We start from the raw sequence: 24299 nt of genomic DNA on the forward strand, positions 1-24299 counted from the left end.
TGGGGGGGGGGGGGATAGGGCATGAACGATTGCCCACCGAGCGAAACGGAGGTTCGCGTGATATAATTTATCTGATTTATTGTAATAAATATGATATTATCGAGCAAAGTACTTTGTCATGGCTCAGTTTAATTTTTTGACAATCAAAATCTAGCAATTACTTTTTTTTTCCAACGAATTACTTATTCATATATGCTCGCATATATCGAGATCACGTGTATTCGTCGAAATGATGCTAATACGTAATTACGGAATTTTTATTTCAGTTATTATTACCTTGATCCATATCAGACGAATCGTGCAACCGTTTAACCCGTAAATTATCAATTTTTATGATATTATCCAAATTTTGAAATCCTGCCAATTACGATAAAAGCGAAGCGTTAATTTTTATTCTCCCGTGAAACGTGGGTAATGAATTTCGGGTTTCGATGAAAAATAAAGGAGAAACAACGAATTTCCACCAAAGGCAAACTTTTTTTTTTTTTAATATTTATTTTCACCACGCACATGTACATATATAATCACTTTCGACGGTGAACCAATAAAATTTGTTTGCTGCGGTTCCCAAAGGGATTCAGTTTGTTGCAGGGGTGAATTAATAGAAGAACACGGGTTAACGCGTGGATAGGCCAAAGGGTTAGGAAGCCGCAATATGACGTGGGCAAGATGGAATTAAGTTTCCCGTATATGGGGTTGATAGCTGGATATTGCGCGGACGATTAAATCTTTACCCAATCTTGGACTAAGTATACAGGGTGGTGAAAATGGAACGCAAACACGGATGAGGGACGATTATGCGACAGTTACTTGATTAACATTACCATGGATGTAAATAAGTGTTAAGTGGCATAAGCGAAAATAAACACAAACCCCATCCCAGTTTCGCGTAATAATTGCAAACTGTAGATACAATTGTCACAATGTAATTGGGAGTACTAAAAAATTTTGGTCACCGTGTATATTAAAATAAAAAAAAATAAAAAGTACCAAATGGCACGTTTCGCACATCAAAGGAACACTTTGATAGGCATAATTAAGCGTCATGCTGATCAACCCGTGCGATTAATCCGAAAAAAAAAAACCAGACCGCATCGAACAAAAATTAAAAACACGATAATTCTAATTTCGGTATGCACGCGGTTACTAATTACCATACCAATTGCATGGTCATAAAGTAAAACCTCATCGAAATTAGTCGAGCCTATTAATTCCCAATTAGCCTAACATCAAAATTCCAAGCTCGACGCGGATCAGTCGCGTAAAAAGAAATTTCTAACGGGCCGTAAATTCGGTCGAATTTCACGAGAATATAAAATGCCAAAGACTTCGGAGTCTAATAATTTACGGCATCCCCTACGGCGTCCTTATCGGACGTCCGGAGTCACGTGACTGGCAGAGAAAAAAAAATGAGTCAAGTTAAAATTCAGGACTCGTAATTTACTAACATCCTGGAACTATCATCCCCCATCAAGGGCTCTTGCCTAAGGGTAAGGGTATGAAAGGTCTTATAAATTGCCTTAAAAGCCATGTCTTATTGGGACGATACATCCGGTCAGGTCGGCCTCGTCTATTCGCCTACGTATATACGCGGTGGTGCACGGTGACCGTTCAGGCCCACGTGAACCCTGAACCCTTAGCAGTCTGCCCATCGGGGAATGAATTTATTGCGTGCTACACAGTCACGCCCTTAGACAAATGGTCCCCCCCTGCCCCCCTCGATTTATAGTCGTTCGATCGAAAGAGCCCGCATAAATTGCGTCACTGTAAACTTTGCAATTTCATCAGTCGAACCAGTTGCGTCATTGCCCATATGCTCGGAATGGATTTTAAAAGTACAATAGATACAGCTATTGGGCCTTGTCGTTATTTTACATCGGACAAGGGTAGGTCATGGTGGAGACGTCATCCGATGGTCCGATGACGTCATTCGCTTTCAGGTATCGGCTTATGACCTCAGGTCACTCGTCCCACCTCACCAATGACGTTTGACGACGATCGGGTGCCACTTCCGGTATGATTTAACCCTGAACCAGACTTTTTCCCGTTTAAACGAAAATTCGTTCGCTTCTTCGAAATCGATCGACTCTTTGATTTTTGTACGGTAACTCCCTCGACGTCGTCACCGCGCTCTGTCGGTGATTTATGAATTACGAACGAGTGGACGTCTCTTGGCGTCGGCGTCGCTCTTACCTATCTCTTGGGCTCGAATGCTCGGGCTTCGTACTCAATCTCAAGTCTCGTGTTTAGTAACCACGGAAAGTGGGGTACGCGGGACACGTGGTACGTGGTGCTTCTGCGTGTGTATATTCTGTAGCGTTACGTAACGCCGAAACACGGAGACCATGTGTCTTATCTACTGCTTGGGCAATGGACTACCCTTAATCAGTTGATACATTGCTTAATGGTCGGCTATTGTTATTTCCACGTATCCTCTGTGTATCCGTGCGTATACATGGTTTCTATGGCGTTTTTCAAGAAATTTGGAAAATAGGTTGAATCGTTCGATTAAAAATTTTACGAGGATTTTCAGAATATTTTTGACGTTGATTTGCCGCAAATATGGAATCTCTTAGGTCGATACAGATAACTATGGACACGTACGATACTCGTTGAGATCCCTTATCTTGGTTCTGAAAAATATTTTTCTTCGATAACACGTGCGAGGAATAAATTTGATTTTTTCTTTTTGATTCACGTCGCTTCGGCAAGGGTTGCTATTTTCTTGGATTTTTCTTGAGCCCCCAAGACAGCAGGGGACGAAACCTATGGCGACAATATTAAACGACGGCAAAACGGAAACTATCGAGAATCGAACGATCTCGTTACGCGGAGAAACGAACGTGGGAGTGTAAGCAATTTTTCCTTTGTTCTCGATAAAGGCGACACGTAAGAGTTAGGTACTTCCGGTGGCAGCTACTCTCGGCGAGACGCCGTTGGCCGATCGATTGCCGTTGGCACTTGTGGAGTAAAAATTTTGTTGGGAAAATTCTAAATTTATGTATAATTTTTTTTTCATCTTTTTTGATTCCTAACAAAAATTGCCAAGAACAAATGCCACTGGTATGCCAATGTGACTTGACTTCATTGATTCGTACGTCATTGCGCGTACCGATAATTCAAGTGGAAAATGAAGTTTCAGAGTGCTCGGAGTAATAATGACCATAGTGGTCAGTATATACAGTGAATACTGGACGCAGTGGTTAACCATGATTAGCGCAAATGCCCGGGTGCATTTTCAATTGGGCTAACAGGAACGTTTCGTTGGATACACGTGGGATTAGTAATAATAATAATCTTCTGGTACCTGCATCCGTCCTGCATCTTCCTTCGTTAGAAAGGGACAATTTATCTCGTACTATATACCGGGTGGTGCTTTTTTTCGGATTTCCTTGTCTTTTTCAAGAAAATCATGAATTTTCTACTCGAAATGGCACGCGCTGTCTAATCGGACCACAACGAAGTATATCTATATAGTATATAACGTACACTTACAATATATAAGAAAATATATAGTTCATTCAACGTAAAATCATACCGGTCCCTTGCTACAAGGCGATAATATCTTCGAGATTGTTTCCTCTTGTTTGATCATGTACATAATAATAATAATTTCCAAGAAAATCCTTTGCAGCATCCCCCTTGCCCAATCTTTCGCTCCAGCGAAGCATCCATTCATTTTACTCTCACAGTTTGACCCGCCTCGGGCTAATAAAATTTAAGGAAAAATTTAAGGGTTGTACTTTTTAGGGGTGGTAGAACCTTCCTGGCGTCTCTATAAACGTCACGACGAAATCGTCCGTCGAGTTGGCTCAGGGTTGTCGGGGGGAAAAAAAGAAAAATGTACCAAAACACCCTTATAAGCATAATTAACGGAATCTGGAATTCATCTGTTTTCGAGGTTCGATGTTTTTGCGTCGCTGAAATTCTTCGGGAATAATAGCGAGGGGTGGAATCGGGGCACTGCACCCGTTCTTGGCTGTCCTATTAAAAATGGCTGGACGCGTCTTTGGAATTTAACGGCGCAAACAAATGCCTCGTGGTGCAAACAAAGATTGCGAGGAGACCCGGGGGCGGGGCGGGGGGAAATGGGGCTGGAAATTCTCCATTACCTCTCACCCCCCCTCCCTCGTTATCGCAGTCTTAAAATTTTCAGGGGTGAATAAGCCCAAGTCCAGCCACCCGTCTACCCTGCCTGGCAAGAACCCTTGTTAAGGTACTATTTAAATTTTTAGACTTGTGGTTATGCTGTCTCATCACTTCCGTATTTTGGGGTTGAAGTTCTAAGGGTATTATGCAACTTTATCTACTTTCATGTTACGATATGAACAATGTATATATATATATGTATATATATATATTTGCTAGGCTGCTCAGAATGCTCTTGAAAATTATCCTATGGCTTCAACGCAGCCAACTGCCTTTATATGCTTCGGTAAGGCATCTCGCTTTTATGCAAATATCTCTTGGGGACTATTAAAGCACACTGCATAGGAATTCTGCAGAAGCATAAAAAGCTTCTTTTTTCAATACGTTTTCTTTTTCTCCTACGTGAAGTCTTAACTTCAGTCTGAGAAAAAAGAAGCGGCTGCGTTCGTCTGCTGCCTGGAACAGGGAAGCAAATCAGTGGTTAAAAATGATTGAACCGAAATTTGGAAGAACGTTAAAAATGGTATTTTTGGATTTTCGAGAGAAAAAAAAAATAATTTTTTTTTTTCCCCGTACAATAAAGTTTTTCCAGGGCTAATTACAAGTGTCATGTCGCGAGTGTCTTGTTACCGTTACTTCCTATAATGGAAAAGTTTCGGCGAGTGTATTAGCGCCGTTCCGAAGACTTGCCAAATATCCCTGTAATTAGCACAAGGCCAAATTCGATTATCGTCAAATTAACAAAGTCGATTAAGAGCCGAACCTTCTTAAAAGCTCGTAAAGCTTAATGTTCCCGTTTAACATTTTATTCTTATCCACGTTATTCGGATCTCGCTGGTTCACGAGCTGAAAAGTTGGTAGGGCCGTGTTGCGTATATCCGTACGAACTTCGGAATAACTCTTTCTCGACTGGCGCTCCTATACTTTAGCCCTGAAAACTTTTCGCCGATCTTGCCTTCGGTTGTGCAATTCTATTTTACCGATAAGATCGACAGATATTGCTATAGTACACACGACAATAATCTTTAAAGTTCAGGTAGACTCTGGTTCATCCCCATTTTTGAACTAGCCGAATTGGTGTAGAATTTAAAAAAATCACATTCACGCAAATCTCCATTTGAAATTGACAAATAATTATTAATAATGAAAATGCAAAATTCAAAAAAAAATTCAATTTTTTTTTTTTCTTTTATCACTTGAAGTCTCTCGTTTCAAGACAATGGAACCAAGGATTCTATGACCGTTAATTAAAACAGAGATATCATCCAGCCGTTGTTACGCGCAGCGACAATTTACTCGCTGCAGTCGGTTCTCACTGGATAAAGAAGTGCATGTCAGCCCAAGATGCACTTTTGTCGAGCATCCGTATCTACGCGAATGTCTGTTGCACCCTTGAATCCCAGGAAAGTAAATCTCGCGCATCTCTCGAGTGCGTACCTTATATCAGGAGTGACGTATAGTAGGTACCCAGACAAGATAAGATTTCGTAATAAAAGGTAGAATGTGAAATTCTCTTTTCGATGCATTTTTCTTGTTTGACTATGAAAAAAATATTTTTTTATTATATGCATTTTTTTGTTTCACTGCATCTCTGCACTGCACGATGCACTTTGTTATCTCGGCAACTGTTTAAATGACATGCTGCATTCCTTCGGTAGATAGTGCTTACACCCGTACCGGATTATGACACGTAAAATTAACAATGCGCTTATTGCGTCCATTCGAACGATATCGAGTGCAGATTCGATACGAATGCAGTTCCGTGCTTATCCGCTTTTGTTACTAATGTGATAATCGCCTGAATTTCGCGATATCACGTTAACCGGAATAATATTAGCTGCCAGTTCCCGTGGGAAATTTATGTTTCATATTTATGTGTTTGTCTGTAATCATTTTTTTTATCAAGGAGTGACACGTGTCACAGGTGTTTTTTAATGGGTAATCCCATATAGATAGTCCCTTATAATTATTTGATAAAAAAAAGTTTTGAAAAAATCAGATATTACGGAACCTCACGGCTACCTCACGGCATGCATATGTACCAATGAGATCATATGTGGATAATCATGTGCATAAAGTAGATTCAGCGATAATACGCGTGGAATACAATTGGATTATTTATCGGTGTAATTGTTTTGCCGTATTTCGAATTTTACATTGATTAAACATTGCCCGTACACCCTGTATATAATATCTGCACCAAAAACAATTTTCGTTGTACGCTCGGTTAGCAGAAAAGGTGTCCGTGTATAGTGGGTTGGTCGTGGATGAAGTTTTTGCATTTTCCAAGTTTTTCAAAAGCTACTAGAAATTGTCTTCTCTCTCAGTTTCTCTATTTGTACAATTTTTCTTTTTCTTTCTATTCTGTCCCGAAGCACGAAACAAGGCAAATCCATTGGCGGTATACGTTGTTCCTTATTACCGTGAGATTCCCTGGTTGACCTTTTTTTTTTTGTGATTTCTTCGAAACTTTCGAATGAAATCTCTTCCGCATCCCTCGGCTATTTGAATTTTCTTTTTTCTCTCGTTTTTTTTTTTAAAGTTACCCTACCCTGTACATGCAGCGGATGCTCCTATACACTATTAACGTAGAAGCCGAAGGGGACGCCTACATTCGATTATGCATATTTCTATACGCCCAAGGTGCCCGAAATTGGGAATTTCACAGCTTTTGCTGATTTGGCTCAGGGGTGCATTCATATGCGCCAACAATTTTTATTCGAAAACGATTTTTATCAATTCGAATACGGTAAGAAAATCGATCTCATTGTCAAAGCGTCGTCGAATTCTTAATCATCCCCTAAGACCCAGTATCAATGTTTGTTCGTTCGCCAGGAAGACTTCGAATTTCCGGTCGGGCATTAAAGTCGTACGGTTGGTACCCATGCATAAGCTGACTGTACTATATCTACTAGATAAGTCCGTAACCGAAGCTACGACAGACTCGAGGACTATAGAGTTCGGCGAGGATAACGAAGGTGAGGATTAGGGGGCATAGGTTCTTGGATCAATGACAGTATCTAATCCTCGCTTCGATACCAGGGGCTTTAGATAGTGCAGATAGATCCATAGACAAAAGGATCAAGAATTTACATTTGCGACCAGTTGGCTCGTGCAAATATTGCACAGGTTAATTGATATTCCAAAAAAAAAATATTTACCTTCTTTCGTACAACGATTAAAAACGTGGATACAAATTTTTGAAAATTTTCTATTATTTATGTAAAATTTCTTCCTTTGACATTTGCCATTACGTGGGCAGTTAGTCAGTATAAATAAATTTAGCCCATAAAATAAATTCTTCACCGTGACACATTCGGCTCAACCCTGAAAAGGGTCTCATTAGTCACAGGATAAACAACTTGGCTCTTCTTTTTCCTGCTTCCGGTCCCTGTCGAGTGTACTCTGTCTTCAGACAGAGATCAGCATTGTTACCGGAAGTGCTTTGCGTCTCACGGTCGACCATGAACGGTTTTTTCTTTTCTTTTTTTCAAGTTTCCTCCCCCCCTCCCCCCACCTCTCCAGCCCCTCTTCTCTCCTAGCTAGAGATACTCAAGAGCCACTTTTCTGCCTCAATTTTTTTGCCATTCTTACTACCTTTGTATACTTCCACTATCACGTATGGCCTGTGTCGTGCACGGTAATACCATTTAGTCTTCCGTGAAACGAGCCCGCCATTCGTACAGACTGTAAAGAAAATTGGGAGCGCGATACTGCGCAAGAGTGAATTTCTTTTCTCATGCATATATATTACGAGAATTATGGAAAAGACAATATTTTGGAAAATTGGATTTATTTTATATATAAAAAAAACAAAAACAAAAAAAAAACAAAAAACAACACCGAATCTCTGTATATTTTTACAAAAGCAGTTAAATACATTGAAATTAAATTCTTATTCTTGTATGTTACCCTTATCGGTATCGCTGCGGCACAGCTGTTTTTTTTTCTTCATCCCTTAAATAGAACACCTAGCAAATATTTGGAGCACCGTTCAAAAATCGAGGAAAAAAATCTCGCGCGGTGTATTCGTGTAAAAAAAAAAAAAGAAAAGAAAATTTACTAGCGGTAATCGAGCCAGTGTTGAGACCCCTGTAAAGTCACATTACGAAAGAAGACAAAAGGGGTTGCTGGCTGGCTGGCTTTGTTCCAGGAGGGTTCTCTTGGAAAATGTCTGGTCACTCCCACGGGCGTAAGATCAATTCTATTTGCTTTCCCCTTTTCAGGATTTATTTTCTTTCTGCTTGTCCGTGTTTTTTTTTTTCCCCCTCAATTCACTCTCTATATCCCTAAGGATTTGTCGATCGGTCCAATCGATTGGAAATCTAAAGCCCGGAAACAGATGCTTGAATTTCGCACGATGTCCGGAATTTTTCCTTTTTTTTTTCCTAACAACCCATTCCCAATTACTCTTCGACTTTTTTCTTTCTGAAATGATCATGTCTCCGCGAAGCTTGACAAAGTTCACGTCGCCAACTTTCACGCGCACGGGAACTTTCTCCTATTGGTTCGGACTTTCGAACCCTTTACTTTTAGGAAACCTCGATCGGCACCACCGGATGCGATCTTTATTAAAGCTTTTCCTTCTTTCTTCGCCTTTCGAGTTTTCTACGAAAATATATACAATCTAGGGAAACTCGTCGGTGATATCGTTCCTTGTTGTTGGTAGCGTAAGGATATATTGATACTTTTTTTTTTTCATTTCTCGATTTTCTCATCGACCCATCTCTTCTATCCCATTTTCGGTTTTAAAGATTTTTCCGAAATATATTCTTTTTCGGTTACTAATGGAACTTTATGGTGGATGCTGTCTTGTTTTCTGGGACCTTTGTTTACCTTTGTATTTTATGGGTTCGCTATTGCTCTAAATTCACGGGGTAAGTGGTCCTAGCATAAATCCTCTCACGGGCTCGTGAATTTCTCGGGAACGTCTGGAGTCACTGGGCTGCGGAAGTCACCGTAAATTTTGACAGAGAAAACGACGTTTTGTAACGAGGGTCTGAAGCAATTTTGGAGCTGCTGCTAAATTTACATAGACGTGAGAATCTTCGGGTATATCTATATATAAGGACCCACCGTAACAATATATATATATATATATATATATATATATATATATATATATGGTCCATTTTAACGGATTTCACGTGTTTTTAAAAAAAATTGCATTGTGCGACGAGTGACGAGTTTTTATGGAGTCGAACGAATGTTTACCATATACGAAAAACGATTTATTTAAATTTCATTGAATCTATTGATTTTTATGACAAATAACCTAGTCCTATCCGTCATTCATTTTTATTCAAAAATTATCCTCCCCTCTCTTATCAATCCAATCGTCCCTTGATTCCCCCATTTCTATCGAAATATCAATGCTTGTCCTTTTTTGGTCCATTTTAACGGATTTCACGTGTTTTTAAAAAAAATTGCATTGTGCGACGAGTGACGAGTTTTTATGGAGTCGAACGAATGTTTACCATATACGAAAAACGATTTATTTAAATTTCATTGAATCTATTGATTTTTATGACAAATAACCTAGTCCTATCCGTCATTCATTTTTATTCAAAAATTATCCTCCCCTCTCTTATCAATCCAATCGTCCCTTGATTCCCCCATTTCTATCGAAATATCAAGAAAATTTGTAATACCCAGTAGAGACGTCCGTAGAGGCCCTTAGGAATCGGTTACTTTGCTCTCCTATATTCCCCAGTCAGCATCCCCCTTTATAAGGGTTGACAGACTGTTAAGTATGTATGCGTGTCTGTCGTACCATCGAAATAGCAAGTATTTGCATTTATATGGATGAATAAGTGTGCGATCCAAAAGTTGTATAGGGTTGGCATTGAGCAGGGAGGCGTTACGAGGGCGTCGAAGGGGGATGAAAAAGAGGGGATGGCTATGCTTGAATTTACGACTTCTTACATCCGCTTTTAGAAATAACCTTTTATACGGATATATTTCCCATAAGACACTTGAACCATTTCGGAGCAGTTTGTAATAAGCAACATCAATGTGACGATCAACCGTAACCACCCGTGGGACAAGAAAAGTATAGCTACTTTCCTTAAATATTAAAAAAAATTTCTTAATATCCGAAATTTTTATTATATATTATAATATAGTAATGAAAATTTTCATTTATCCACTTATTTTATGCAATTTTTTAGTGAATAATTTTTCCTTTCAATTTTTCGATTTAATATACTTGGTTTATTATTCGAAAGTTATTCGTGCGATAAGCAAGCTATCAATTATTTTCCATGTTGATCGAACGAGCCAATAATCCCAAGTTATTCCGGACACCGTCAATGTATCATACACATTGTTTGGGCAACCAACTACGGCGGGGCTTATAATTCGATTTGGGGGATGCAAACCCCATGCGAGCCATACGTCCAGTATGCGCGACATGCAAGACCCAGCAGCCGCGTGCGCCCTATGATTCTATGGCAAAGCGTTGGCAATAGGACGTGTCTACCTGCAAGTGTGTTATACCCGTTATACCCGTCCGCCGTGATGCATGATTGATCGGGGCTAACCTTGTTGCGTAATTAATTTGAAATAATTACCCTCCTAACCAGAATTAATGATCGCGGTGGGGTAGCTCGGGGGGAAATTATTTCTATCGAACCACAATTCACGGGTAATAGCCAAAAAATGTATCTTCCTTGTTTTCGCGATTCGATTCACTTTGGTAAAAAAAAAAAAAAAAACAATTTTTTACAGAACCAAAAAAAAATTCAAGCGTAAACAAATTATTTCGATCGTTTAAATTGAACAAAAAAATGTCTTGCCAATAATCCTAGACCTAACGATTTAACGTCAAATGCTTGATTTCATCTCCCTCGATATTTTCCCGCAAGTAGGGCCAAGGGCTGAAATGGGAGATGAAAGTACGGGAAAAAAATATCCGATAGAAAAATTCACGTCGGTAAAGTCATTGCTAGACGGAACTAATTATATTGGGCAGGGGGTGGTCAGGGGGGTGAATAGTACGAAAGTGGCGTAAAATACGTTTGACCGTAACCGGAAACCGCAAATCTCTCACGTTTGGGGCAAAACCCAAAGTGGTTAAGTATTTTCGAGAGGGATTCGACTTCATGATAATAGTGGTCCAGATCTCGGGATCCTCTCAGTGCCCAAGGAACGTGGCTCCAGCATCTTCCGTGGAGTAGGTATATATGCACGTCTGTTATGCGTTTGCATCTGGATCCTAACGTCTGTATATCTGTATATATAAGAAAAAATAGTATGCGGTCCATTTCAGGATCTGTTTCAATTGATAAGATTTCATTGGACGAACTTGCCGCACCCAGCGCGGCTATTCTATTGCCATTTTATTTGAAGCTGACCTCAGGAACCAGGCGTGCCAACTTTTAATATCGGACAGCTTCCTTTCTTCGTAACAATCCTCGAGCCCGGAGCACTTACTGGCTCGTGGCCATTTTCAAATCCCAAGAAGAAAAGAAACGCTCGAATTTTTCTATGGGATCGACTGTACCAACCACTGTGCTCATATGAGTTTCTATATATGTATGAGAACTGTAGAACCATTATACCAGGATACGTTATGGATACAATAGCATTGGATTGTATACCTATATATACACGTCCCAAGTTAACAGAACGTATTTCAATGGGAATTAAAATGAATTTCGTCAATTCCAAAAGCCATTGTATACCATTTCTTTTTTTTACAATCCATTTGATGGAACGAACTCGAGCTTTGACATTGGTCCAGCCTCCTCGCGTACAGTATAGAAAAGTAAACGATGTCATATAAAAGATCCCGGGTCACTAACCTCTGAATACCTATTCTCATGTTTTATTCCTTCGATTAAAGTATTATCGATCTCTTTATCGAAAGAGCAGGCTGGGCAACATTATCCGTGGTATCGAATTGAAAAAAAAAAAAAAAAAAAATAATAATAATAAAAGACAAATTTTTGCCACCCTCTTAAGAGTGACCTGAAAGCCCAGCTTCGTTTACATTATCAAAGCATAAAAGTGGCAACTGTATATCTTTCAAAGGTTTTCGATAAAATCGATGATAATGACGTAATACAAAGTTTCCCATTTTTCCACTTCCTGCAGCTTTAGCCGGGATCGATTCTCGCGAAGGGTACGGAGCCCGGAAAAGTATACGCAATAAAAATGCAATTCAACATTATCTGAGTGGAGATCGCTCCGAGGCTCATTATGGACGCATACGAATTTCATGATTAGAGATAGTGGAGGGCGAGGGGGAGGCAGGGGCAGGGCGATATCCGTGGCTTCGTAATTGCCCAGGCATTGGGAGGCTACGAGCAATAAGAATAAATGGCATTATCGGGTGTAACCTGTGGTGGGTACCGTTGGGAAAAAGGGGGATGAAAGTCGGAGAAGATTTTAAGGGTGAAATTCAGCGGGGAATTTCGAGGATTCGCCGGAAACGTGGATTACGAAGTAGCCCTTTAAACCCTCTTTGATTAGGCTAAACTTGAACCCTTAAAATTTTCATACCCGGGGAAATCGTCCGAAACTATTTCTTTGGTCGTGACGTATTTAAGACTGACGTCACTTTGAGAAAGGGTGGACCGGTTCTCACGGCTGCTCTTCTTTGAAAGGGATGATCAGGACTAACTCGGGTAAAACGGGAAGAGGGGGGGTGACGGAGGAAAAGGAATCCTATCCCCCCTCCGCCCTTAATGCTGATGTCTCACTACGGTCGAGTTCCGTTTTTCGCACACACGACGCCATCCTGAAATTGCATGAGACTTTTACCTCCTTCGGCCAATTTCGGGCTTCTTCTCTGTTTGATCTATTATCGAGATAATGGGCTGGGGTTCGATAGGAAAGTATTTTTCTGGCGGAGTTAGGTACGCTTTCGTTTCCTTGATTCGTTCAATTTTCTTGGGGAAACTTGGTGAAAATGGAAAGTGGAAAGTAGGAAAAGGTAAAGTCGAGACAAAAAAAAAAGGAAGATGGGAATTATTAAACTTTTCTTGTTCTCTAGAAAACTTTATACGTCGCGCCACGTACGGAAGAACATTTATTAGCTCGGGATTGTCGATTAGGAAAATTGGTTTATGTATGTAACGCGCGAACGCAATCCCAAATATTTAACCAGGAATGCTGTACGAAGAGTCTGTAGATGTTTCATTGATTTTTTCAAATATCTCCAGCCATTTAAAGAAAAAAACCTTGGAACGAAAATTGGCGAAGAACATGGGAATTGCCAGTTGCACCCTCGAGGGTTTTTAATACAATTTTCTGCCGAAAATTCATGGCACGCTTGACCGCGATTATCGTAAGATGCCAGATCGCTTTTCTCCCTCGTCCTACTACGACACGACGATTTTCCTCTCAATTTTCGATTACTTACACATATCTCAAATAACGATTCGTATTACACCGAACCCAGCTCCCTGTGTAAAATAAAAATAAAAAAAAATAATTAAAAAACGTATACAGCATCCTAGTATAAAATACAAAACTAAATTCCAATCGGTCATAAACCGTGTAATCGACAAGCAATAAAATCGATAGTATACAAAAAAAAATAATCTTACCCTCGTAAAAGTACATATTGGATAGACGACGTAAGTTTTGTAAAAGAAAAGTTTAATATTTCTTTTAAAAAATGTCTAAAGTTTGCCGGGGATGATCGGTTGGAATTATCTGCCGGAAACTACGTCACGAGCTACGGCTCGATAAAACAGGAAGCACAGCGCCAGGGAGTTTCGGCTGTCACGTCTTTGATCAGGAAACTCTCGTCTGGCTACTGCAGCGCCACTTCCCCTGGCTCACCGATACGTAGTTAAGTCAATGGAATCGACGCTGCGCGGGCGGCGCCCATTGTGCAAACTTAACTTCGAACGGTTCAAAGTGTTTCGGCTGCAGGTCAGTTGATCGACTCAAAGCACCGTCAAACTCAATTGGATTACGCGAATCCCTGTTAATCACGGAGACCCCCTGCGTAGCGTCGCGACGCCCCCGCCCGCGATGCCATTCGGTAGCGTCGGCGGGTGGAAAATGGGATCAGGCCGATGCATTGTGCGTAATACCGGAATTTCAAGTGCCCCGCAACAAGCTGTGCACTTTTGACCTCTGCACCCTCTCCTCTTCATCCCTTACGTATTTCAACCCCTACGAGTCGGCCTACTTTGTTTCTCCAGACCGAAATAGCACTGACGTACGTTTCCACTGGTATTACGGGTAGGAAAGGTGCAGGTACGTTCCCGGGCAAATAATGTATCGCGTAATCGATAATCAATATATATATTTTTTTTATTATCATTATACCTCGCAGTCGCTCGGATACCCGAATCTTTATTGTAATTTTTAAAGGTTTTTTCTATTTTCATTCGTTCCCTCAAAAATGGACTGTTCGATATAACTCCACGGTTAATCGAGTACTGTCGACACCTCTTCTCCCCCTGTACGACCATACGTGCTTTTGCTTTCGTGCAAACGCGTAAAAGTGTCAACACTCCTGGAAATTCGTCACGTGACGTGGAATCGTCACGTATGACGGGTGTTGCCTGGAAACCCTGTTAATTCGTTAACACGCAAAAAACAATATGGCGCGCAAACAGTGTCACTGGGTTCAATTGGCAAAGAAAGGTGGGACGCTCGAAACTGGAGCTTTTAATAGAGTGTACTGCCGGGGAACAATTTACACACTCCCAATACTTCGTTTTTTCACTTTTATGCAGGTTACTCCGAAGCGTCATTGATATCCCAATCACGTGTTTTGCTCGGAACGGAATTTATATCGGAGTACGTATAATGGTCTGTAGGTCGAGATTTTGCGGTTTATATTCTCCACTGTGATCTATGCGGCATCGATAATTTACCACGTGCTGCTTCTGCTATGTATAGCCACCCGCGGCAAGTCGCATAACTCTCCAAGTGTGGCTGATGTGTATAAAATAAAGTTCATGATAAGTCTGAGAAAATATGATTAGAATTTTGAAAAAAAAATTAATCCACATATTAAATTTAATAAAAAAAAAAAATATCTCCATAGACCACTTTTCATATACTTTCTACGCGAATGTATTTATAATCTCCATATTAATTTTAAATCTTCACGTATCCCAGTAGTAGATCCTATATTCTAGGGAAAATATCTCATGTAATCTCTCAGATGGTACTTACCTACCTCAATTCTTGATCCTCAAATAAAATCGTGTTAGGTAATATCTACAGTGAAATCCCGATAGAATTTCTTTTCTGTAAATTTTCTTTTCTTTCAAATTCATTTGAAATTGTTATTTTAAAAAATTGCACAACATATATATATATACTCTCAAAAAATTTTCGAATAATTCCAAAAAATTCTTTGTATTTTCAGATGCAGAGAGCGGTGCTACTGCTTTGTTGGCTGCCGCTCCTAAACCGCTGCCACGCTGTCAACCCAGGTAAATTTTCATTCGGTCTAAAGTAACGTCGAGGCGTCGGGACGCACAATGGACGCCCTAGTGTCTATCCGTTAACGGGCTGCAAACGTGGGCGCGAAGTTAACGTCGCGTGCTCGAACGTATTAGTATCCCAGGTAGGATGCTGCGCAAATATTATGCTTGCAAGGATATTATCCCTAGGGGTGGTTTTGTCCCAGGGGTTGTACTATGGGATCATATATAGTACACATTATATATACATATATATATCTATATATCGCTATGTACTATAGATCCAAAAGCAAATATATTATGACGCCTCTTTCAAGTGACATCGCTGCACTTACGCGTGCGCGATGCACTCGACCACCGTGCATTTTGAACATTCTCAACTGCCTATATATCCATAAATGCATGGTGCATGTGCAGGGGAAAATAGAAAAAACGGACTATAGTCAACGATACACCGTGACGCAACTTATCGATAAATATAAAATTTGGTCGTCACGTGAATTGTCAAAAAAAAAAAATTACGAAATTTCAAGTTTACGTGTGAACTTATCGATATACGTTTGTATATATATATATATATACGCGTTACGTCACGACGATGCATTTTTACTTCTGTATTATCTCAAAGACGTATCTTTAGGATTCATTTGGATTATGCAATTTATATGATAAGAGATTCCGTGATACAGAAATTCCTTGTATGCTAAATCGAACTCGTGAAAAGTTTTAAGGGATTGGCATCGATTAGCATAATTTTATTAGCCAACGCTGCCCGAGCACTGTGGTTGCACTGCGTCTGGCTCAAATTCCGAAATACGGGTTTTGCACCCTTGCGCAACCGTCGGGACGTCTTCCGTGTAGTGTGGCTGGCTGTATAATAAATTTAACGGGCCACTGGCTTCGGCCGATGCATAATGGTAAATTAATGAGGGAACTCTGTTATTATGCAAGTACGTGTGGTTTATTGGGTTGTTTTAGGTCGTGGGACGAGAGGTGGTTAAAAATTACTTAAAATTTCAAAATCGTCTTTTCTTTTAACGAGCAATTCTCTGCTAAATGGGCAAATCAATTTTATGGCGTATAACAACGGTTATGGTATTAAATTGAAAATATTTTTTTTAATGGCGATAAAACATTTTTACGCAAATAATATCGACCGGCTTAATGTCACGACTGCCAGAAACTGCATTCCTGATATCCGACGTAGTTTGGGGTTGTAATTTCTTTGCCCCCTCGTACGTATAGTCGACTGACCTATATTCAATCCTATCTGGAAAACTTCTTCATTTTATAGCAGTAGTCGAGCAGGAAGACTGTTTTAGCACCGGGCGCAAGGAACGGAAGAAATTAGAATTTGGCATTGGGTTAAATTTATAGGAGAAACAAAATAGAGACTCTACCGATACGTGCATTTCTTTTTGCACGTACGAAACGGTATTCCTGTTTTTTTTTTCTTTTTTTTTTTTCTCGTACGAAAGAAGAATTCAGTTTAGATTCTATATATCATTGGGAAAGCAATTCCTTATTGTGTACCATATCGATATCAATCTCGACACTGCTGATCGATTGGTATCGATAAGTTATTTATTTATATAATTAAAATCGATTTATTTGCACAAAATTATTTCCTGCCGAGATTTCATCTCCAGTGAAGTTCAGTAAACACAGGGGACGTAAAGCCGACGAGTGCGTATATGAAATAAAAATGAGATTCGTCGTTCTGTTTATGAATAAATTTATAAACAAATGGTCTGACAAATACATGTTAAACGTATCGAAAGTTCGTTGCTTGAGTTGTCTATTGAAAAAAAGAAGTCTACGTGTGAAATTATATAATCGATTAAATAGAAAAAAATTATAAAAAATCCTGGTAAAATGTACAGTTACGTCACAACGTACTATCAGTATTTCTTATATAACTTTCGATAGCAACGTGCTTTCTCTTTCTATGGGTTGAGATCGTGCGAATTTGTGCACGTAACTTCTGACGTTAAAAGTTACGCGCGAATTTCGAGAATTCAACCAAAGGAGATTCCAGAACCGCGGAGAATTCTTCGTGCCCAGTGATAAGTTTTGTGTTTCGAATGGTACAGGTACTCGGAAAATACATCTCGTGACGGTTAAATGTCGACTATATAAATCGTACGTTAGATACGTAAAGCAGTTATGTAAAATTTACATGTGACAAAAGTGTTTGCTGGCTATTGTTGTTTGATATATATATATATATATACACACACACAGTAACTGTAAGAATGTTAACCTGTATCCCTGGCTCCTTATAAGATTCCAGCACTGTAGCTGTTGGGGCTGTTTTCTCGAATCCAGCCGAATCCCACGAGAATTTTCGTAGCCTTTAAAAACACAACAATAAGTACACGTTTGACAATGTCCACGTTTCCGTACGTACCAAGGGACTAAAATTCCATTTACGAGAAAGTTTTCTATCGCGCATCGAGAAAGGACGCACCCTGGATAAAAGAGGATTACTTTTGATCCTTTTCTTTATTTAACAAAGCTCGGAAGTTCCCAGAGAAGAGGTCCAGACTGAGTCTAGGAAATCCCCACGGAAGACGCAGCAATGTTTATATCGAATTCGAGGAATTTCTTACGGAGCCTACATGTTTTTTTTCGAAAATATCCGAGAAACAAAGAAATTCATTATTATTCATTTTTTTGACTTTTTTCCATTCATAATAACAATATCAAGCGGCACCGTGAAGCGTGAATTAATAAATCAATTGATATCATTCGTGATAATGTATTTTCGATATTTTTATCGTTCAACCTATGCGCTTCAAAAATAATTTTCATTTGGGGCTGACTGACATGGTTTTGGAAAATTTTGTAACGAGCTGAGGTCGTCCAACAATCCAAGTGCGACAGCAGAGCCGAACCGCAGGCTTGCCAGCAGTTTGAAAATTGGTTCAGGTTTCAGGGTCTAGTCTGATCCGTTTGTTTCGGACAGGTTTGGATAGTATGCATGATATACATATATATATCCAACAGACTCTGATTGGTTCAGGACAAGTTAGTCTGATTCGACCGGTACCTGGAACTCCAGAAAGTTCATCCTTACCGCCGTGTTCACGGTAAGCCGCAGTTATTCGTTAAGTTTCGCAAGTGTGTGTACTTCGGGATGCACAAGAGATAGGAGGCCATTTTGATTTCGGACTGCTCGACTTTGCCAGGAAAAATAAAACTTGACGCACGTGGATAGAAATTGTAATTGAAAAGTTGGCCGCGGGAGGGCAGCACTTGCCGGTCAGTACTCGAACGAGAGGGGGTACTGATTTCTATACGGAAGGACCTATTGGGCCCGACTTCAGTCTTCCGATTATTCCCTATCTGTATCGTCTTTTTCTTGAGGCCTTCTGCCTATTTTCCACCATCTCTCCCTACACCCTTTACCCCACCATTTACGAAAACGCGCAATACAGTGAATCGGGCTACTGAACTATCTGGAACACAGTCGTTTTCTACCGTGCGCCAAAATCCGCGTGTTGGTTCAATTCTAATAAGTAAAGAAAATAATTCGTATACGAAAGTTGACGGGCAGTGCAAAAATAATCCGTCGAATCGCAAAGTTGTCAAACGGATTCTGTAGTGACGTAAGACGGACTGGACCTGTGAAAAGTGAACAAGGAAATCTGAAAAGAAGACAAGGACCGGATCTAGCAGATTATCCACGATGAGGATCCCGTGGTAAATATTTTTTATTTTTTCTTTTTCCTTTTTTTACTCATAATCATGCAATAGCATAACAGTCCTTACGCTACAACTTTTGTATATTTATATCTATGTATTTTTTTTGGTCCTATCAAATCCCAATATCAGTGAATTCCAAATAATGTTTACAATGACACCACGTGCCAGTGACATCCTTAAATAATATCCGCTGCCAGTTTTGTTTTACTTTGTCACTTAGTGTCATTAGTGAATAATGTATATCGTGCCAAAATGGCGATTTCGCGATAATGGCGAAATGCTCTTAGACCAACATCAACAGTGCCCCAACAGCCCTTGTAGAATCCATTTATATTTTATGAAATGCTTGTCGAAACTACCGACCAAAGTTTTACCACTCGTTTGTTTTCACTGAAAAAAAAAAAACTAGCTTTTCACTTTGCTTTATTTGCTTAAAAATGTTTCTCTGTCGAACCCTAAATTTTTCACGATCCAAGACAAACAGACACCTCAGGCGGGTCTTGAACTCATTAATTCGACCGTATCGACGACTACAGGCAGAAGCTTCATAGCAGCTTTTACCCTCGATCCCTGCTCGTTAAGCGAGTTTGGGGTAAACAATCGGATTCGACGAAAAAATTATAACGAAGACTCACCCCAGCCACCCTAATGCGTTTTTAACGAACTTAAAAATATTCACAAAAAAAAAAAGAAACATCGAATGCGAATAAAAAAGAAAATGTCGGGTTTCCATAATAAATGCAACTAGAAAATATCGAATTTATAGAAGAGACCCTATAGCGTCTAGCTATTTCATATCTATTTACCTGGATGAAACGAAACCCACCCACTCGCCTATGGGAATGATAAAATAAGATGGTGCTACGCTTTCTTGAAAAATTCTATAACCGCAACATGCATTATATATAGGCGGAGCGAGCAGCTATATAGGAAATGTGCAGCTAGCCCTTTGCACACTTAGGAAGCACAATCCACAAAGAACCCAAGGAGATATTCGATTTTGAACGTTCGCTAACGCGATCGGTACTTTCAATTCCTTTCGATCCATTGCTTTATCGAGTATAAGAACAGGGGTAGATCCGTACGTAAGTTTCCGCAGTAAATTCAATAGCCGTTAAAATTCAAGACCCACCATCCGAAATTTACATGAAAATATTAACCCACGAATTAAAAGGGTTGAAAAAATGAAGGAAAAAAAAAATCCAAAAATCACCCATTCTCAAACGACAAATTATTATCTTTCTTAAACGTAATTTCACGTCGATCGTCCCTCGGTAGATTAATCTCGAAAATTCCCCCCAAAAAAAACAATCCTATGCGTCGTGCCAATTAACGTGAGAGACGCTCTCTCGCAGCATCTTCCTCCCCCCCCGCCCCCCACCTAATTAATTGCCTTTGTACGGGCAGCGATGCGTGTAACCTCGGGGTCAAAGGTCGTCTCTATCCCCGGATCCCTGATTGGCCATTTCTTAGCAGGCAGCCCCTTATCGTTCATTCGACCGTCGATTATTCGTGATTGGTATCGGATCGGTAATCGGAGCGATGGACATTAAAGCCCTTAATATCTTTGGATGGGCTTTTTGACCGTCCCTTTTTGACCGTTAAAATCATCATGGCGGCCATCGTTCAGTAGTTTCCCCTCATTATTAACCTTCCCTTCCCATATAGATATACACGTCTTTCAGGAAGCATTCTAATGCACCGCATACGATTTTCCCATATCCATCCATCTCTCTCTCTCTCTGTCCCCCTATCAATTGATACATTCGTTCTCCTGTGTATTGATACTCCAGCCTCCGAAACCAATCGATACCCACGTTCGAACTGGGTATAACTTGGCAAACACGTCTATCAACCCAACCGTCATTGCTTCGGGCTATGCGCCTCCACTCATGCACTGTCGTCACCTGCAATCCGGAACCGCACGACGGATGCATTTGTGACTGCACTTACGTACCAGCTAGAACATATCTGCACTTTGTCACTTTGGAAAATCAATGAATGCACTTCTCTCGCAGCGGATGCCATTTTCATCCTGAACCCCATTCATCCTGTATATAGACTGACGGGGTGCATGCTACACGGTATCTATGTATCTATTGCCGGACGCAGCATGGGATTTACTTTGTAAATGGTACTTTATGCCAGGCCAAGGCAAATAAAGGTCACGTTGGCCGGATATGTAGCCGGCTGGGCAAGATAACTAAAGTGGAAGGTCATTTTCAAAGGTTTAAATGTTTCATGCTTGTATAGTTGCAATAATCAGACTGCGGACTCCAGTGAGCATGGTCGAGCACGTTATATTTAGTTTGGGTCGTTTTGATGCTTGTTTCCTATGTTATAATATGCCATTTCTGTATCTGCGGTTCAACATGTATATTAAGCTGGTTTATATACGTATATATGTATATATGACTATCCTAATGCTGTTCTCGTTCGTTCCGTCGTATGGTGGATTCGAGATACGAGTATTGTTTGCTATTGTTGTGACTTTGTTTACCGGTGCTGAGGGGCATTGTAATATTTATACGGAAACGTGGCGAATCGTCACGGTTCACGGCTTAGCGGTATCTGTCCCCTGGGGATTCGCATGGCAAACTTTTGTGATATTGCAATTTTCTTTTTTTTTTTTTTCCTTTTCGATTTTATTTTTCACCCCGTCATTTCCATTTACACGGACAACACCAAAATTTGCGAATTTCACGTAGACCCTTGGCGAATCATAAAGCGCTGAAGGAATTTTCGAAATGCCCCGTAAGTACCGGCGATCCCATTACGAATTCTGCCTGTATTACCGACTGAATTGTGCACAGCAGCCGGATACGCGCCGTGCTGTACATCGCAAGAAATGTGAACGAACATTTCGTGCAATTTGTTATTCAGAACGAATGGGACAGCGGGACGGGATATTAACACTTGTTAAACATCGAACTGTTAAACAGATACAGTCCATTTACGTAAACTCCGGGCGATTTAGTTTGTATGCTCGATTTACGCACGAATTCAGCTGCTCTCGCAGTGGGGAAAAAGTGATAGAAAATAAATGACGATCGAAATGAATTATTGGAGCTGACAGGCTGCGTGAAATTTCGTGAAAGTTTCAAAATGACATCTTTTAAAAATCTTGCATCGACACAAAAAAGGGAGCGTACACTTTTCTAATAAATACCGTTAAAGACTCTGTCGATAAAACAGAAACGACTCAATTAATTTGTATCGATTATTTTGATCGAATCATATTCCGCATTCGTAGCCGGTACTCTTTGAACGTGCCGACTGGTACACGATTGATTGTACATACGGGAGGTTATTCGCGGCAATATGTACATGCACGGGTATACAGACACCTGTGCAAGATTGAATTTTGACAGCCCGTCATATCGAGAAGAGAACGCGAGCGGAAGCCGATTTATGAATTTTCCATTCGCTTTCAATTTGCAGCATCCGAGGACCCGTGATGCTGGGCCGGGGGAGAGTTTGTCTCTACGCTTTGGTGAAAAACAAAAACAGCCACGATATATATATATATATTTTTATAAATTCGCGAGAGCGTCGGAAAACAAAATGTAAATTCGGCTGACGCGCGAAATTCAAATTGAGACCGACGAGAGAGCCGCTGCACGCGATTGCAGGAAACTCACGCTATAGCACACGCGTGTCCCATTACTACCAAAGTACTGATACTGCTAGTACTGAACAAGTAGTACGTGGATTCGTATATCATATACAGATAATATTGCCAGTAGCCGTACTGTAAAGCAACTTCATACGCGGACGTTAAATGGACAGAGTCCAGTCGGCCTGGCGTGTGTGTTGCGGTTCTTCGGTAGAACGGCGATTCGCTGATGCGAGCTGGCACATATGTAGGATACCTGCCGTACCGTACCTACTGGTCCAGGTATCGCTTTGCTATCGTCAAGTCACTCCATTAGCCTGTAATTGCCGGAGTATTCAGTAAAATGCCACAGGTTATCAATGTAGTTGGAAAATTGATTGGCGGATGGGACGAAAAATGGTTTGAATTTTTGATGAAATTTTTTTTTCACGTGTAAACACATGTATTTATTATTCATGGCAGATCGGTAATTCGAGATAATTAATTAGCCCGAAATTTTCAAGTGTTTCATTGGAATGCTGACGACAGTATTTTTATTGTAGAAAGTGGATTGGTGGAATTGAGCGAAAAATTTGTGAAAATGTGGGTGGCCGTTTTTTTTTGTATGCAAATATACAGGGGGCTAATTTTGTGTTAATGCCAAAGGTGTTCTCTGAGGGAGTCACGCTCGTGCATATTTATTGGTTCACCCGATAACGTTACTGCAGTGCATAGTGCATAGTGCATTCGCTTGCTGTATAACGGGTACAATGCAGTATCGACTGTTCTCGCGGATCTGCCGGAGCTTTGCAGGACGAGACGTTTAATTAAATACAGAATCAGTGTAAGTGGCCTCGAGAAACGTCTTGGTAATTATCGTTTAGTCTTTGATGATAAACCGTGACGCTGAGACGCTGCTTGCATGCACGTTCGAGTCAGGTAATCCTGTATACGAGATGGTTAAATTTGTGTACTGTGATTTATGCCTCCTTTATCAGTACCTGGTACAGACGAAGATGCCGTATCGTTTGAATTTTTATTTTGCTACTAATTTCTTTATCGATTGATCGATTGAATATTTTTTTTTAATTGGCTGCGATTCGATGACGCGTCGCCGTATTTATACTTTAATCCGCAAAACGGAGAAAGACGCGTGTGCCCCGTTGTATGTATATCAGAATTTCTTGATCGTATTTCTTTTTGGGAAAAACAAAAAAAAAAAAGGAAAAATATGGCGAACGGACTATGGCGATCATTGACAACAGACTACTATGTAATTATTCACGTGCAAAAATGTCGATGGAAATTGCACGCGTCTGGAAGATTCGATACGATTTATTACCACCAACAGATGCATCCTGTTCGCACGTGACGTAAATACAAAAGTTTGTCCATTATCTTTTTTTTTTTTTTTTTTTTTTTTTTTTTTGAAAAATTTTTCCCCCCCC

General features: G+C 40.2%; 1 protein-coding gene across 18 annotated transcripts in view; it reads left to right on the forward strand.

The window, feature by feature from the left end:
• LOC107271854 (suppressor of lurcher protein 1) overlaps positions 1-24299 on the forward strand; it is a 207028-nt gene that overhangs the window by 35814 nt on the left and 146915 nt on the right. For all 18 annotated transcript variants that reach the window (XM_015748347.2, XM_025089067.1, XM_025089078.1 and 15 more), the window contains one exon: positions 15491-15557. In XM_015748347.2, the coding sequence (XP_015603833.1) occupies positions 15491-15557 (67 nt within the window). The remainder of the gene's footprint in view (positions 1-15490; positions 15558-24299) is intronic.

This window comes from Cephus cinctus, unplaced genomic scaffold (genome assembly GCF_000341935.2).
Source record: "Cephus cinctus unplaced genomic scaffold, Ccin1 Ccin1_scaffold1043, whole genome shotgun sequence".
Classification (NCBI taxonomy): domain Eukaryota; kingdom Metazoa; phylum Arthropoda; class Insecta; order Hymenoptera; family Cephidae; genus Cephus; species Cephus cinctus.